Source organism: Adiantum capillus-veneris, chromosome 18 (genome assembly GCF_014529385.1).
Source record: "Adiantum capillus-veneris isolate H3 chromosome 18, ASM1452938v2, whole genome shotgun sequence".
Lineage (NCBI taxonomy): Eukaryota > Viridiplantae > Streptophyta > Polypodiopsida > Polypodiales > Pteridaceae > Adiantum > Adiantum capillus-veneris.
Window position 1 is genome coordinate 113,695,042 of NC_140948.1, and position 15,057 is coordinate 113,710,098.

The window sequence follows — 15,057 nt, forward strand, 5'->3', positions numbered from 1 at the left end:
AGCAGGGGGGACCCATTAAGGGTGGAACTAAAAGTGCTCTCAGTATCAGTTGAGCGCATGGACTTGGAATTTGAACTAGGGCATAAAAAGGTAGCACAGAGGCAGCGTCAATCGGCGGTGTTAGCACAAGGAATCTCACCGGATGCGACGGGTGGCAGCCAACTAGATTCGGATTTAAAATCTTTATCAACCCTAACTTGGTGCCGGCCTGGATTGTGCCAATGAGCGGGCAGTCAAATTTGGGATAGGCCTTTGTGTCTCTTCAAAAAAATCAAAAAACTCTTTAAATGGGGTATTCCCCACGTGGTCAACAAGCAGCAAAAGGGAATTTTTTCTTCTTCCCTCACCAAAAATAAGTGCTTGGAGCACTAAATGCTCTCAAATACACACACTTGCTCTATCTTTGATGCAGAAAAACAAAGAGGTAAGTTGGAAAAACTTGAGGCTTTATTTAATGGAGAATTCGATCATGCATGTGGAAAAAGCAGCATACAATGGGCTAGAGTGGGCAATATCCAATGGGAAAATTTGAGTGGAAGTATACACAATATTCTAGCAAACCTTGCCCAGAGACACATTTGTCTTGTAGACAATAATCTAGCAAATCCAACCTTGAGGCATAATAGCCTTCCATCCCTGTAAGACCTCCCTCTCCTTCTCTCACCATACTCTTGGGATTAGTTATAGTAGTTTCATTGTTGGATGGTGAAGAGCTTTCTTATACCTCCTCTCTCCAAGAATTTTGCGGGCCATTTTGAGACCTCACTTTATTATTTGTTATAGAATGCTAATGTAAGCCTTCACCTTGTTTATTATGTACCTTGTAGCAATAAGGGTCTTTACACAGATGGACAAACACCTCATCATTATCGTCATTTTGCTATATAGCCTTACCATGCAGTGCCTCATTAGTACCCCACACGAGGTCCCTTACGAGGGATGTTGGGCCCATATTAGGCGACGTGGTACACGCTTGATCTCCACCGTCATATAATCACGTAAACTAGGCATCAGTGAACTAGTGAGTAAACTAGGGTAGTGTACACCCACTAGGCTATGCGCTCGTAGAGCGTAGGTAAAGAAGGTGTGCCATTTGTGAGATGTTGACGTGGCGTTCAATGTGAGAAAAGCAGGTATCTACGTGTGTTTCCTCTCTAAAGCTTGGGCAAAGCTTGCGAACAGCAAAAGTAAGCGCAACAGACAGAAGTGATAGCGAGGGCGAAATTTGCAGGCGCGACAACACACACACACACACACACACAGAGAGAGAGAGAGAGAGAGAGAGAGAGAGAGAGAGAGAGAGAGAGAGCCGACATGGCTGTGGCTTCTTGTTCGTCTTCGGTCATGGAGTGCCGGCCGCTGCCGTTGTCATCATCAGGAGAAAGTGATTGTTCCTCATGGGACAATGAATTATGGAAAGATATTGATGTCGCTGAAAGGTTGGTCCATCTCTTCCCGTCCCCATTCTGCTTGGGTTGGAACAAATCTATCAAACTGGTGTTATCATAAACAATGAATTATGGAAAGATATTGATGTCGCTGAAAGGTTGGTCCATCTTTTCCCGTCCCCATTCTGCTTGGGTTGGAACAAAATCTATCAAACTGGTGTTATGATAAACGAAACCGCTTACATTGTTAAAATCTATCAACTGGTATTGTCATAAACAAAACCCATTACATCTATGTGAAGATTTTGGTTTACAACCTTCAAATCCGAAGATTCTTGGTTACGTGGAAGAGAAATTGGTTTGAAGTTGGAGAAAAAAACCGTCCCATTATTGTGATGAAGCTGCTGGGTCCATCCTGCATGCTCTTATTACAATGTTTCAGACACATAGTCGGATCCAAATTAAGCACCAATGTACCCAGTAATGCTCCATGTCCATAGTAACCTGAACTTATGGTAAAGGCAGGATTTTTTTCCACCAAATATTATAGTAGATCTGTACTTAGCAAGTGCTAAACTTTATCATGGCTGCCCATCATCTCGGGATTGTGATGTTTTGAAAAGTAGCTCTTTATTGTCATATACATGTGGTAGTGATGCGTGTGAAAACACTAATGACTGTCGGGGCATTTTTTCCCTCAGTAGGAGGTTTTTTTCTCCGTGCATTGTATATATGCCCATGACTCTAGGGCTATCTTATGTATTCAGTGCACACTAAGTAATACACTCTTTGCTGTGTGCCTTGAGCTTCCTTTGTCTTCTCCAAGGTGCGCGTGTTTCCTTGCAACCCTAATTCCAACAATTGGTATCAGAGCAGGTTGCGTCCACCCGGGCTTTCGCCAGTAGCTCTAGCACACGCTTGCTTACTTTCTCCGATTTCTGTGAGCTTTGGTGAGCGTTAGCAGGTCGACAAATATTTCGAGAGATCTCATAGAGCTTGGTATACCTAGAATTTTTATTTGGTCTTGTTTTGACCTCCGTTTCTACTACAGACAGTACTACGTAGGCTATTTCGTCATTTTGTGCAGGATTTCTGTCAGTGCCGTCTTCTGCATGATAGGTCCCTTACAATCTTCTACTGTTTGTGCTATATAGCATGTGTTGTTTCCGCTTCGTTTCTCCTTTTTTCGGACAGTTTTCACATCATGTGCAGCCATTCGCTATGACTGACAACAGCATAGATGTGTTCAAGATGTTTGCTGTTGAGGACAGATTAGATGGGGACAATTATCCTATGTGGGCTTACATGTCCTTGTGTCAAAGGGCGTTTGGAACATTGTGCAGGACATTGATGTACATCGTGGCTTGAGGATGTTGCAGGTTTTACTGTAAGGATTGTTGCTGTTAGAACTGTTTTGCCTACGGTTGAGCAAGCTCGTTGGGATGTAAGAGATGTGTAGGCTAATGCATTGATCGCATTGTCTGTGAAGCGCACTATTACTCCTCACATTCGTTTAGCAAAAATTGCAAAACAGTCTTGGGATATCCTGGTTGGTCTATATGTAAGTTGCAATGAGGCTAAAATTGCATTCTTGCGTAAAGAGATGAAACTGAAGATTATGCATGAGGAAGATGAAATGGACACTTTCCTTGCTGGTGTCAAGGTTATAAATGAGTAACTTATTTCTGCAGGCGAAGTCATTTCTGACGGTTTCCTTGTGCAGACTGTTCTTGATACTTTGTCAGATTCTTACGAGACTTTTGCTAGTACTTGGAGATTCTTGACCAAGGAAATCATTATGCACGTTACTGTTGCAAGAGTCACTTTCCAGAAAAAAACAGTGCAAACAGCGCGTGCAATTGAATAGGCCTTGCTGCTCAAAGAAAAAGTGGTAACACTAATGCAGTCACTTCTCATGGTTCTTTTGCGAGTCAAAAGGCACCTGTTCTTAATGCTTCTGCTGGCAACACTTCGTATGGAAATTCTGGTAAAAAGGGCAAAAAGAAGATGCGTTGCCAGTATTTTAAAGCTAATGATCACTTGAACAAGCAGTGTCCTAAATTAAAGGCAAAAGAGGCTGGTTCCACTACAAATGCAGCTATTGTTGAGTCTTCTGTGAAAGGAGATTATAATGCTGATGTTGATGCGAAATGGGCTTTTAGTGCAGAGTGCACTTATGATCCTTCTGTCCAGGATGTATTTATGTTAGTAACTGCAGATGCTCATGTGTGGTACTTTGACAGTGGTGCTACAAAGCACATTACGTCTCATTATGAATTGTTTACCTCTCTCGAGAATTTCCCTCATGAGAATTCAATCACTTATGCAAACAATACCTCTTTTCCAGTTAAGGGAGTTTGGAAAGATTGTGCTTACTGCTGCAAATGGCCGTTCTTTCACTCTTGTTGATACATTATATATACTTGGGCTTTTAGTGCAGAGTGCACTTATGATCCTTTTGTCCATGATGTATTTATGTCAGTAACTGCAAATGCTCATGTGTGGTACTTTGACAGTGGTGCTACAAAGCACATTATGTCTCATTATGAATTGTTTACCTCTCTCGAGAATGTCCCTCACGAGAATTCAGTCACTTATGCAACAATACCTCTTATCCGGTTAAGGGAGTTTGGAAAGATTGTGCTTACTGTTGCAAATGGCCGTTCTTTCACTCTTGTTGATACATTATATATACTTGGGATCAAGAAGAATCTTTTGTCTGTATGTGCACTTGCTAGACTTGGTCTTGTAGTCAAATTTGTTGATGACAGATGTACAATACATGATCTCAGTTTTGGTGATGAAATTGTTGCATTAGGCATTTTATGCCTTGGGCTGTATAAGTTCACTTTGTATGAAGGTAGAATTTTGCAAATGTAGTTCTGGATTCAAAGGCTGTTTCATATGCAAAACTTTGGCATGTACGTTTTGGGCATCTGAATCTTGTCAGTTTGCTGCGTTTGTAGAAATATGATATGGTTGCTTCTTTGCCGCCTCTTGAAGCGCCTGTCAAACATGTTTGTGAAGGTTGTATTTTGGGTAAGATACAGCGTCCTAAGTTTCTAAAGGATGGTTTAGTTAGGGCCACATGCAGGTTGCAGCTTGTGTATAGTGATGTTTGTGGGTCCATGCAAACTCCGTCCTTGGACAATTACCTTTACTTAATGAATTTCATTGACGATTACTCAAGGCATGCATGGGTATATCCGCTTAATGCGAAGTCCGAAGTGTTTATGTGCTTCAAACAATGTCTAGCTATGGTTGAAAATGTCTCGAAATGTACTATGGGCACCCTCTGTTCCGATAAAGGGGGGGAGTATATGTCTCGTGAATTTAATGCATTTCTGGCTAGTCGTGGGATAAAACACCAATGTACAATGGCGTACACACCTTAGCAAAATGGTGTTGCTAAGAGGAAAAGCATGTCACTTACGGAATGGCACGATGTATCGTCAAAAGTCAAGCTTTGCCGCATTCGTTTTGGCTTGAGGCCGCCACTTATGTACTTAACAGGTGTTCTACGAAAGCTTTGCAGTCTATGACTCCATATGAAGCATGGCATGATAGAAAGCCTTCTATTGAGCACATGTGTGTTTTTTGGTTGTTTGGCTTATGCTTTGGTGCCACAAACACAACACAGCAAGGTGGAATTTGTACATATGTACGGAACAAATCAGTACGGTACCGTACGTACCGTATTGTTCAGTACGGCAAAAAAAAATTTCGGCTGAAACTCCACGAACTGGTCACGCTAGGGTGGCTTTCAGATTGCGATGATATTTTGAAGGAGAGAGAGCCTTAGACTTTTTTAATCGACCAATATTATTAGAAGGCTCTCTGTTGTGTTACAGAGGAGTGCACAGAGACCTGCAGAGCCGAGCTACGCGCATGAAAAGGTACTGCTTCTGCCACCATGCACTCCGTACTCTTCTCGCACTCCGTACTCCTCGTATGTGCACTCTTTGGCATTTGCACTGTGCAAAATTCAATATGCCACGTAAAACCAACCACACCTGGTCGCTGCACATTGTTTGGATTTTCTCATGGAGGATATTGGAAAACTTTCATGGGTGTAGTCCATAGTTGCAGATGTAGTCAAGGTCACCACATTCTTTCGCAAGAAACATCAGGCTCTTGCTATCTTCCGCAGCGATAGCACTTTGGATATGGTGCGACCTTCAAAAACGAGGTTTGCCTACATTTACTTGGTTTTACAGAGGCTCTACAAACTTAGAGATCCACTACTCCAGACAGTGGTGGATCCAAAATGGCGAGACATGTCAAGATCGCAGGATGAATCTACAAAATACTTGCAGAGGAGGATCCTTGATGAGAGCTTTTGGCAGGAAGTGTACGCTCTTTCAGTGGATCTCAAGCCAGTCTACGTCCTCCTTCGATTGACGGATATGGAGGGATTGACCTTGGGACTAGTCTATCATCTGTTTATGCAGATGAAAGACCACGTTTCCAAATGCTCTCTATTGACTCTTGATCGGTAAGGGGTTCCTCATGTTCTAATGGTTATCTGTTTTAATCATCATGTTTAACTTGTATTGACTCATGTTTTGATATTTCAACCGATCAGATTTATTAGGGTGTGTTGAGAGCCGTTGGACAACCCTAAAGCAGTCCCATACATGCGATGGCTACCATGCTTCATCCTCTCTACACGTTGCCAGATCTATGGAGTGATACCTTGCTCAACACAAAACAATCAGAGTATGTTGGGCTCATGTTTTCAGAGGATGATCAGCTTGGGATAGACAAGGAATTCACCAACTACATGAATGGCATTGGCGCTTCTTTCATGAGAGTAGTTTCTTTGAGAAATGATGCCACAAAGTCTCCTTTGACGTGGTGGCACTCGTATGGGAGAGTTGGTCTTCCCAACCTCTCATGCCTTGCTCTTCGTATCCTTTCTCAGGTTAGCATCCTGCCATCCATGATTCCATTTATATATGTAAGGTGCAGCGAAAGTGAATGTTGAACTTTGCTCAAGATTAGTGCTCCGAACTGTGCTCAAGGGTTTCTTTTACTTACGGAAGGGAGAGCCTTCCGTTCCTTTAGTGAGAGAGTGCAATGGACATAAACAAAGTGAATAAACACTGTGAATGAAGGTGCATGAGACTGAGAGATAGAGAGAGAAGAATTCGACACCAGAATGTTGTCAAAACCCTCCTCTGAAGGCCCCACTCTCTATGGCGAGAATGGTCTATTATTGATTGCACAAATCTCTACAATGCTTCGGACTTGCTGACGATGAGGACGACGACGAGACTGGCTGAAATCTGAAAGTGCTAATGGCTGAAATTTGCAAATCTTTATCTGTTGAATTCTGACTCTATATCGGAGACGATGTCGATGGCGACGATGCAACGACGACGTGTTGAAAATGCAGATGCTGAAATTTGTGTTTTGCGGGCTGAAACTGTAAACTTCGTCGGATCTGACCGTGCGGCGAGGATCTGCTGCGGGAAGGTGAGATCTGCGAGGTTCGTGGGTTCTACTGTGGAAACTGACTGCTGAAAATTGAAAACGCTGAGTCTAAGGCTGATTCCGTTGCGAAGGTCTGCAAAAACACTGAGGTTGATCTGCAAACCAAAAACGCTAGGGGCTGAATTCTTGTCCTTGTTGCAAAAACGCTAGGGATCTGCTGTCCCGCTTTTGCGGGGCTGCTCTACACTGCAAAAACCCTAGGGCTGATTTGGTTACTGCTGTCTCTAGGAAACTGCAAGTGCAAAACGCTGGCTGATTTGTCTTATGGTGAAAACGCTAGGCCTTGCCTGTTGCAAAACGCTAGGGTTCCTCTGTTGGGGGTCCTGTTGAGAAGGTGCCTGTTGAGCAAGTGCTCCTGCTGCCTCTTTTGCTAGAAAGTGCTAGCTCTAGGTTTCTAATTATAGATACTTAGTGTATTTGCCCTACCCAGTTTCCAATAAAAGTCACTTAAAAATAATAAGTGAAAAATGTCAAAAATAGGAAAAATAGGTCTATGCACTGTAAAAATGCTCTTAATGGGTTCTGATGGAAATCTGATGATCATGCTGTGTGCAACCAGAGGATATGCATCTTCTAAGTGTCTGGACATGCACGGTCTACGAACAGACTCACAAAAGTGCCAGATCACTTCCTATTCTAGACTGACTTGATTGAACTGAACCTTGGTCATTGCTGTAGCTTGTCCACGGACACATAGTGTTGGATGTGTCACGTGACAATATACTACTTTTAACTTCATCTATATATTTATTTTCACTCTCCTAATTGTGTGTGCATTGATGATTGCGCTCTTGCTTGAGCACTGAGCAGGATTGCTCGGCTAGAGCATGTGAGCGCAATTGGAGTGCTTACTCTCTCATACACACGAAGATTCGAAATCACCTTAGCACTTCTCAATTGAAGAAGTTGGTGTATTGTAGAGCTAACATGAGGCTCGTGCGGAATTACCATTCTTTGGGGCAACCCAAATAGGTAAATTATCTTGATGTTGGCCACTTTGGACTCAAGCTGCAAGCATATGCCATAAATAAGCCATTTAAACTTGATTTTACTCCTCAACAGGTGGATACGACAGAGCTGAAAATGGTAGATGATCCTAGACCAGAGGAGGTGGACCAACAGATCAAAGACGAGCAACAACAGATTCATAGAGAGCTTGAGAGCGTGGATCGTCGTGTGACTAGATCACGTGCACGAGCTCTTAGCCTTCCTTTACGCATGGTGACTCCAGATCCAGGCACTGTGAGACGAGAGAGTATTCGTAGGGGGAAGCTTCCTATTCGCTCCTATCGCAGGCGAGCGAATGAAGCTGTCCGGCTCATCCATGCAGAGATTGTTGATATGCCTGAGGAGGCTTGTGGTGCAGAGGTGCTTGTACTAGAGTTGACATATGCTGAGCCTGACTCTGAGTTTGATGAGGAGGGCAATGTCCTTGATGATGGGGGCTTGCTCTCTACCAACCATTCATCTATCGCATCTGACACAGACTTTTGAGGCTGCACGTCTTAGTGCATGCTTTGGAGGGCAGGCTCCAGCATACTTTTATTGTTATTATGGCATTGTAGTATTTCACAGTACATTGTTTTGGATCTTGATTCAGTTTGTATGGTATATGCCGAATTCTGGCTGATGCCATGGACATGATGTTTGTAGTTGTTACTTGGATTTATGATTTATGGTTTTATCATTGAGTATTGAGGCTTGAGTCATTAAGTTTTATGATCAATATGTTCATTTTAAGCATTCCATTGTTAATTTGTTAATGAGGCTGAAGTTTGAAAGGTCTGTGAACTTAAATGTAGTGTAATTTTCTTCTTTTACAAATGGTACGTACCTATCACGTACCTAAAGGTTTGTTTAATACGGAAGTACGTTCCATATGTACCTAAACCGTACCGTACACTACGTACCTTTCCACCTTGCAACACAGAAAATTGGATGATAAGGGTGTCAAGTGCATTTTTGTTGGTTATAGTGCTGAAAGCAAAGGTTACAGGTTGTACCATCCCAAAACAAAGTGTATCTTGTGTTGGGTTAAAGACCTAAATAACCCCTTTTTTGTACATTTTTATACTTTGTCCAGGTTCATATTGAACCTAATATGAACCTGGACACATTTTTAAAAGGTCACTTATAATAAAAGTGGGAAAACCCAAAACTCACTTATTGAGTTTTTCCCAAAAACGTGAGCTCTCTCTCTCTCTCTCCCTCATCGTTCTGCTAGTGCTTCCTCTCCTGCTGGCTTTCGCCACCCCTCTCTGCACACACACTGCACTTCCTCGCGTGCTCTTTCACTTGCACACACCGCCGCGCGCTCAACAACTGGTATCAGAGCTAGATTATGGTTTCAGAAGCTTTGTGCAGGTGGTTGGATAGTAGGCGAAAGGCTTCTCTCGCGTCAAATTTCCGCTTTCATTGCGAAGCCCCTTACTTCCGGTGTCACCTAGGGTGATTAGGGTTCCCAAAACAGCCTAAAACAGGCTAAAATTAGGTCAAAACAGGTAAAACCCAGAAAATTACAGGTCAAAACAGCAAAACGCAGGTGTTCTAAATCGATTCCCGTGAATGCCCCTTGCTTTTCCCACTCAAAACAGGTCCATTTGATGCAAATTGATGCGCCAAAACAGTAAATTTGCAGAAAATTCAGAATTGGACTGTCTTTATGTACACAAATTGAGGTTTATGTACGCCTTTTGTGGGTTTATGCAAGTACGCATTGGGGATACTTGTCAATTGCTGAAATTTTCAGCACATTGTATGCAACGTGCGGTACATCGTGATCACTGAAAATTTTCAGATTTTGTGTAGACACTTTCTGCTGCATTTTTATCCGTGCAAATGGCCTCTACTTCCTCGTCGTCTGATGGCAAGAGCTTGATGGAAATCAAGCGATTTGACAGTACAGGTTTCGACCTATTGCAACTGGCCCGTACGGCGGTAGGCGTTGGCTTTCACCCGAAATTCTTTACTTTATACACACACACAGAGCACTTTGCAAAGGAGACCTGTAACGGGAGTTAACACTTAAACACACACACGGCTCGGAAGCTAGAATGCTCCGAGCAGACGCCGACAACCTGTAGGCCCCAAAATTGGCGCCCCTTTCGGTATTTCTTTATTCTTTAGGAGGGTAAATTACAAGGTAAGGTCTTGGGAATCCTTCACGTGTATCCACCTAGATACCATTTGATTTGGCCAAATTTCGGCAGCATAACAGCCCCAAAACTTGCGCGAAACCAATTCCCCTGTTGGAACTCGCTTGCACTGGCGTATACCCTCTGATTCCTGTCCAAAAACAGTAAAATCAGTCCAAAAACAGTAAAATCAGCAGGCTGTATTTACTGGTTTTTGCCCTGTTTTCAGCCCCAAACAGTCCCCTAACTGTCCTCTGCCAGTGGGGCACAATTCCCAATGGTCCTGGCGTCCGTACGGCTGAAAAACAGTGAATTTACAGCGCATACACAGCGCTGATTTTGCACCTGAACGGTGAGGTTATGACCCTCACTAGTGCCTGCTTTGGAGCAGCAGCTAGCTACCCCTGTTCCTGCTCAAGGAGGCTCTTGCCTCAGCACAAAAGCATGAACCCACACAACTGTACATCAGTCAAATGAGTAGCCCTCTTGTGGGGCATCACATAACTGCACGTAGGGGGGGGAGAGAGCAGTGTGTAGTGTGCAGGGCATCACTCCTAGCACCACACTGTACATGAGAGGGAAAGGAAGCACTCCATAGCTCTTAACCTGGGACAAAAGCTGAATGAGGCCTCTCCCAGCATAAAAATCAGCACCCATTTTTCTGCAAGAGGAAAGTTCACGAAAATGTGACACTTGGCGCATTTTCAAGCATTTTTCCGTTTCGGGTTTGCCGCTTAAAAATATCCTGACCGGTTGCCCAGTTGACTTCACGGCAGAGTTATAAAATGTTCCCCTAGTCATACCGGAGGTAATGACGCGAAGACATTTCACGGCCCAAAATAGCAGTTCCCTAAATTTTAGGAGATGCTTCCGTTGGGCTCCCACTGGTCTTCTGACCATCTATCCTCATTGGGACCGCATCCAAAAATGTAATGTGGCCCAATTGTCGGATACTTTTTGTTGGTAGTCCCACCTTGACTTTACGCCTTAATTGAGTTCACTTTCTAGTATCCACCAACTTGCTAAGTGCGATGGGGGGAACCTATATGATCTTGCTCTGAGCCTAGACATCCTCTTACCATACGAATTCCAGTGCCGACCACTTCCCGTCTGCGGGTGAATCTACCGTTCACATTGGCCATACAATGTCCGACCGTTTGCTACTTCAAAAAGAGGGTCTTAAACAAATAAAATAAACCCCATTGGAAAGAAACCGACAACCAAGGTTAGCAGTTGCCACATCTCTGTGACATGGTTAATAACTGCCACGTCCTCGTGACACCTATGGCAGGACAAGATGCAGGGGATTTTGTTCCTCAAGGATTGTGAGGACGCCCTTTTGGCTGTAAAGCCTGAGGATATGCCGGATGAGGATTGGGCCAAGCTCAACAAGAGGGGAAAGTCCTATATCAAAATGGCTGTGACCGATGACATTCTGGTGGACATAAAGGGCTTAGACTGTGCACATGCAATTTGGCATAAGTTGAAGGCCACTTATGAGAATGCAACCCCTGTGAATCAGGTGCATTTGATGCGCAAACTGGTGAACATGATGCTTGACGAAGCCCAGTCGGCTTCTGAGCACTTAAGTGCTTTCACCAGTGTTATGAGTCAGCTATAGGATACTGGGCTTCAACCTTTTGATGACAAGTTGAAAGCCATATTTTTTTGTTGATGACTTTGCCAGACTCTTGGGAAACGCTTGTGGTTTCTTTGAGTAATAGCCCCAACCTCACATATGATGGAGTGCGAGGCTCCATCTTAAATGAGGAAATTAGACGCAAGTCTAGTGGTGGGGAAGGTGGCAGTTCTGCTTACTGCGAGAGGCAGAAGTCAGAAGCAAAATACAGGTACCAAGACTCAAAACAGGAGCAAAAGCAAGTCTAGGGATAAGGATGCGACTTGTTACCAGTGTGGCAGAAAAGGCCATAAGAAGCCAGATTGCAGGTATTTCAAGAAAGAGCAGGAAAGAAAGAAGGAATCACAGGAGAAGAAGAAGACAGAGGATAAGAAAGGGGAAAAATCAGCAGGTACCTCCTCCAAGGATTCGGAGACTGTCAATGTATTCTCTAGTGTGGTTATCACAGAGTTATCCGACAGTGAGGAGATCTTGGTTGTAGCTTCATGCCCCTCATATTTTGTTGTAGCAATTGCAGAAGACATGCTTATCTCACGTAGAGATGTCATTGATGCATTGCTAAGTGCAAATGATGGCCTTACACAGTCTTGGATAGTAGACTCGGGTGCCTCATTTCATGTGACTCCATCTGTGGAGTGTTTTGCTTCTTATCATGCAGGCAAGTATGGCAAGGTTTACCTTGGGGATAACCATGCTTGTGACATTGAAGGAATGGGCACTGTGCGCTTGGCATTAAACAATGGTCAAGAGTTTATGCTTAAAGATGTAAGGTATATACCAGGCATCAAGAAGAGTCTATTGTCTGTTGGCCAGATGGATGCACAGGGTTATACAACCATTTTTGCTTGGGGTTCATGGAAGTTGCTTAAGGGATCAATGCTCATTGTCAAGGGATGCAAGAGTGGTACTTTGTACTATTTTCATGGCAAAGCTTTGCCTGGCAAGTTTCTTGCAGTGGCCGAAGTTGCTTCTCATTTGGAGTTGTGGCACAAAAGACTTGGCCATATGAGCCAGAAGGGACTTGATGTGCTCTCCTCTTTGAAGAGGGTTGATGTAAAGGGCACCAAGTTAGATTTTTGTAATGATTGTTTGTATGGTAAACAAAAGAAGTCTTCTTATTATTTTGGTGTCTCGCGCAAAGCTAATGCTCTTGATTTAATTCACTCCGATGTATGTTCAATGCCTGTTAAGTCTTTTGGTGGTGCATCATACTTTGTTACATTCATTGATGATTGCACTAGGAAAGGCCGTGCATATTTGTTAAAGAATAAGAGTGAGACATTTAATGCATTTAAGAGGTTTCATGCTTTTGTGACCACGCAAAAGGGTAGTAAGCTTAAATGTCTGAGATCTGACAATGGGGGGGAGTACACGTCTGCTGAATTTCAGCGTTATTGCGAAGAATATGGGATTAAAAGGGAGTTGACAGCCCCTTATAATCCATCTTCTAATGGTGTGGCTGAGAGGTATAACCGTACTTTATGTGAGAGAGTGCGTTGCATGTTGTCCACGGCTAATCTCCGTCATGGGTTTTGGGGAGAGGCTTTGAAAACTGCAGTTCATGTATGCAATCGCTCTCCTAACAGTATGCTAAAAAATGACATTCCAGAGGAGGTTTGGTCTGGCAAACCTGCCTCTTATGATCATTTGAGAGTGTTTGGCTGCGAGGCTTTTGTCCATGTTCGTAATGACTTGAGGACAAAGCTAGATGCCAAGTCCATCCAAGGACTCTTCCTAGGTTATGGGGAAGAGGGTGAAATGGGCTACAGGATATGGTTGCCTCAGTTTAAGAGGGTAGTACGCAGCCGAGATGTAGCGTTCAATGAGGCTAAATTGCTGAAAAATGCTACATCTTATGAAATTGACAAGAAATCGGTCAAATTTTAGCCTCTCTTGCCACCTATTGATGTTGAAAAAGAGCCTAAGGATGCATTACCGCAAGCTGAAATTGATAATCAGCCGGTCAACCTTGAGCCAGAAGAGGTAGGACATGATTTAGATGCTCCAAATGAGGATGGATAGCCACCTGTCATGGCTGAAAATGATTTTCAGCAGCATGAGCATGCTGAAAATGAGTTGCCTCCTGATGTAGAACCTGTGCTGCCTGAGAATGTAGATCATTGGGTACGCAGGTCTACTCGTGTCAGAAGGTTGATACAACGCTTTGACCCCTCTTTGCATCATGTTATGTTGACAGATGAGGGTGAGCCTCTTACATATAAAGAGGCAAAATCATGTGAGTTAAAGCAGTAAGTGGGAGCTTGCGATGCAAGAGGAAATCAAATCTTTGCATGCAAACAATACTTGGGATCTTGTGCCATTGCCTAAAGGAAGAAAGGCTCTTCCTAACAAATGGGTTTACAAGGTTAAATGTGTTGATGGAAAGCCCAATATAAAGCAAGGTTAGTTGCCAAAGGGTATGCACAGAAAGAGGGGATTGACTTTCAAGAGATCTTTTCTCTTGTTGTAAAGCTTACGAAATTGCGTGTCCTTTTTGCTCTCGCTGCAGTGCTTGACTTAGAATTGAATCAAATGGATGTAAAAACAGCTTTTCTTCATGGTGACATTGATGAAGATATCTACATGAAGCAACCTGAGGGTTTTGTAGTTCCTGATAGAAAGGAACTTGTATGCAAACTAAGAAGGGCACTGTATGGTTTGAGGCAGTCATCACGTCAGTGGTACAAAAAGTTTGATACTTTTATGCTGTCTCAAGGCTTTAAACGCAGCCATTCAGACCATTGTTTGTATACAAAGAAGGATAATGATGGAAGTCCTATAATCCTTGTGCTATATGTAGATGATATGTTGATTGCTGGGAAGCATAAGTCTACCATTGATGCTCTTAAACGTCAGCTGAATTCAGCTTTTGCAATGAAGGATTTAGGTGATGCTGAGCACATCTTGGGCATGAGAATCAAGAGAGATAGAAAGCTGAAATTGCTCTTCTTGTCTCAAGAAAAGTACATTGCTAAAGTACTTGACAGGTTTAACATGGCTGAAGCTAAGTCACTTGGAGTACCTTTACCTCCACACACAAAACTTAGCAAAGCCGATTGCCCAAAGGATGACGTGGCAGTGAATGCTATGAAGGGAATCCCTTATGCATTAGCTTGTGGTTCTCTTATGTATGCTATGGTTGCCACTCGTCCTGACATTGCCCATGCGGTGGGAGTTGTTAGTAGATACATGTCCAATCTCGGCAAAGCACATTGGGAAGCTGTGAAATGCATTCTGAGATACTTGTCAGGTACACAATCTAGGTGTATATGCTATGGCAAAAGTGACCTGAAGTTGCAGGGCTATTGTGATGCAGATATGGCAGGTGACTTGGATACCAGGAAGTCAACTAGTGACTATGTGTTTGCTATTGCTGGTGGTGCTGTCTCTTGGTGTTCAC

At 43.3% G+C, this 15,057-nt stretch overlaps 1 protein-coding gene across 1 annotated transcript in view; it reads left to right on the forward strand.

Annotated features, from left to right (window-relative positions):
• The first annotated feature begins 1,122 nt into the window (after positions 1-1,122).
• The window catches only part of APEM9 (3-phosphoinositide-dependent protein kinase-1), a 102,028-nt gene continuing 88,093 nt past the window's right edge, over positions 1,123-15,057 (forward strand). Inside the window, exon 1 of the mRNA XM_086489158.1 lies at positions 1,123-1,439. Within this exon, the coding sequence (XP_086345284.1) occupies positions 1,315-1,439 (125 nt within the window). The 5' untranslated portion in view covers positions 1,123-1,314. The remainder of the gene's footprint in view (positions 1,440-15,057) is intronic.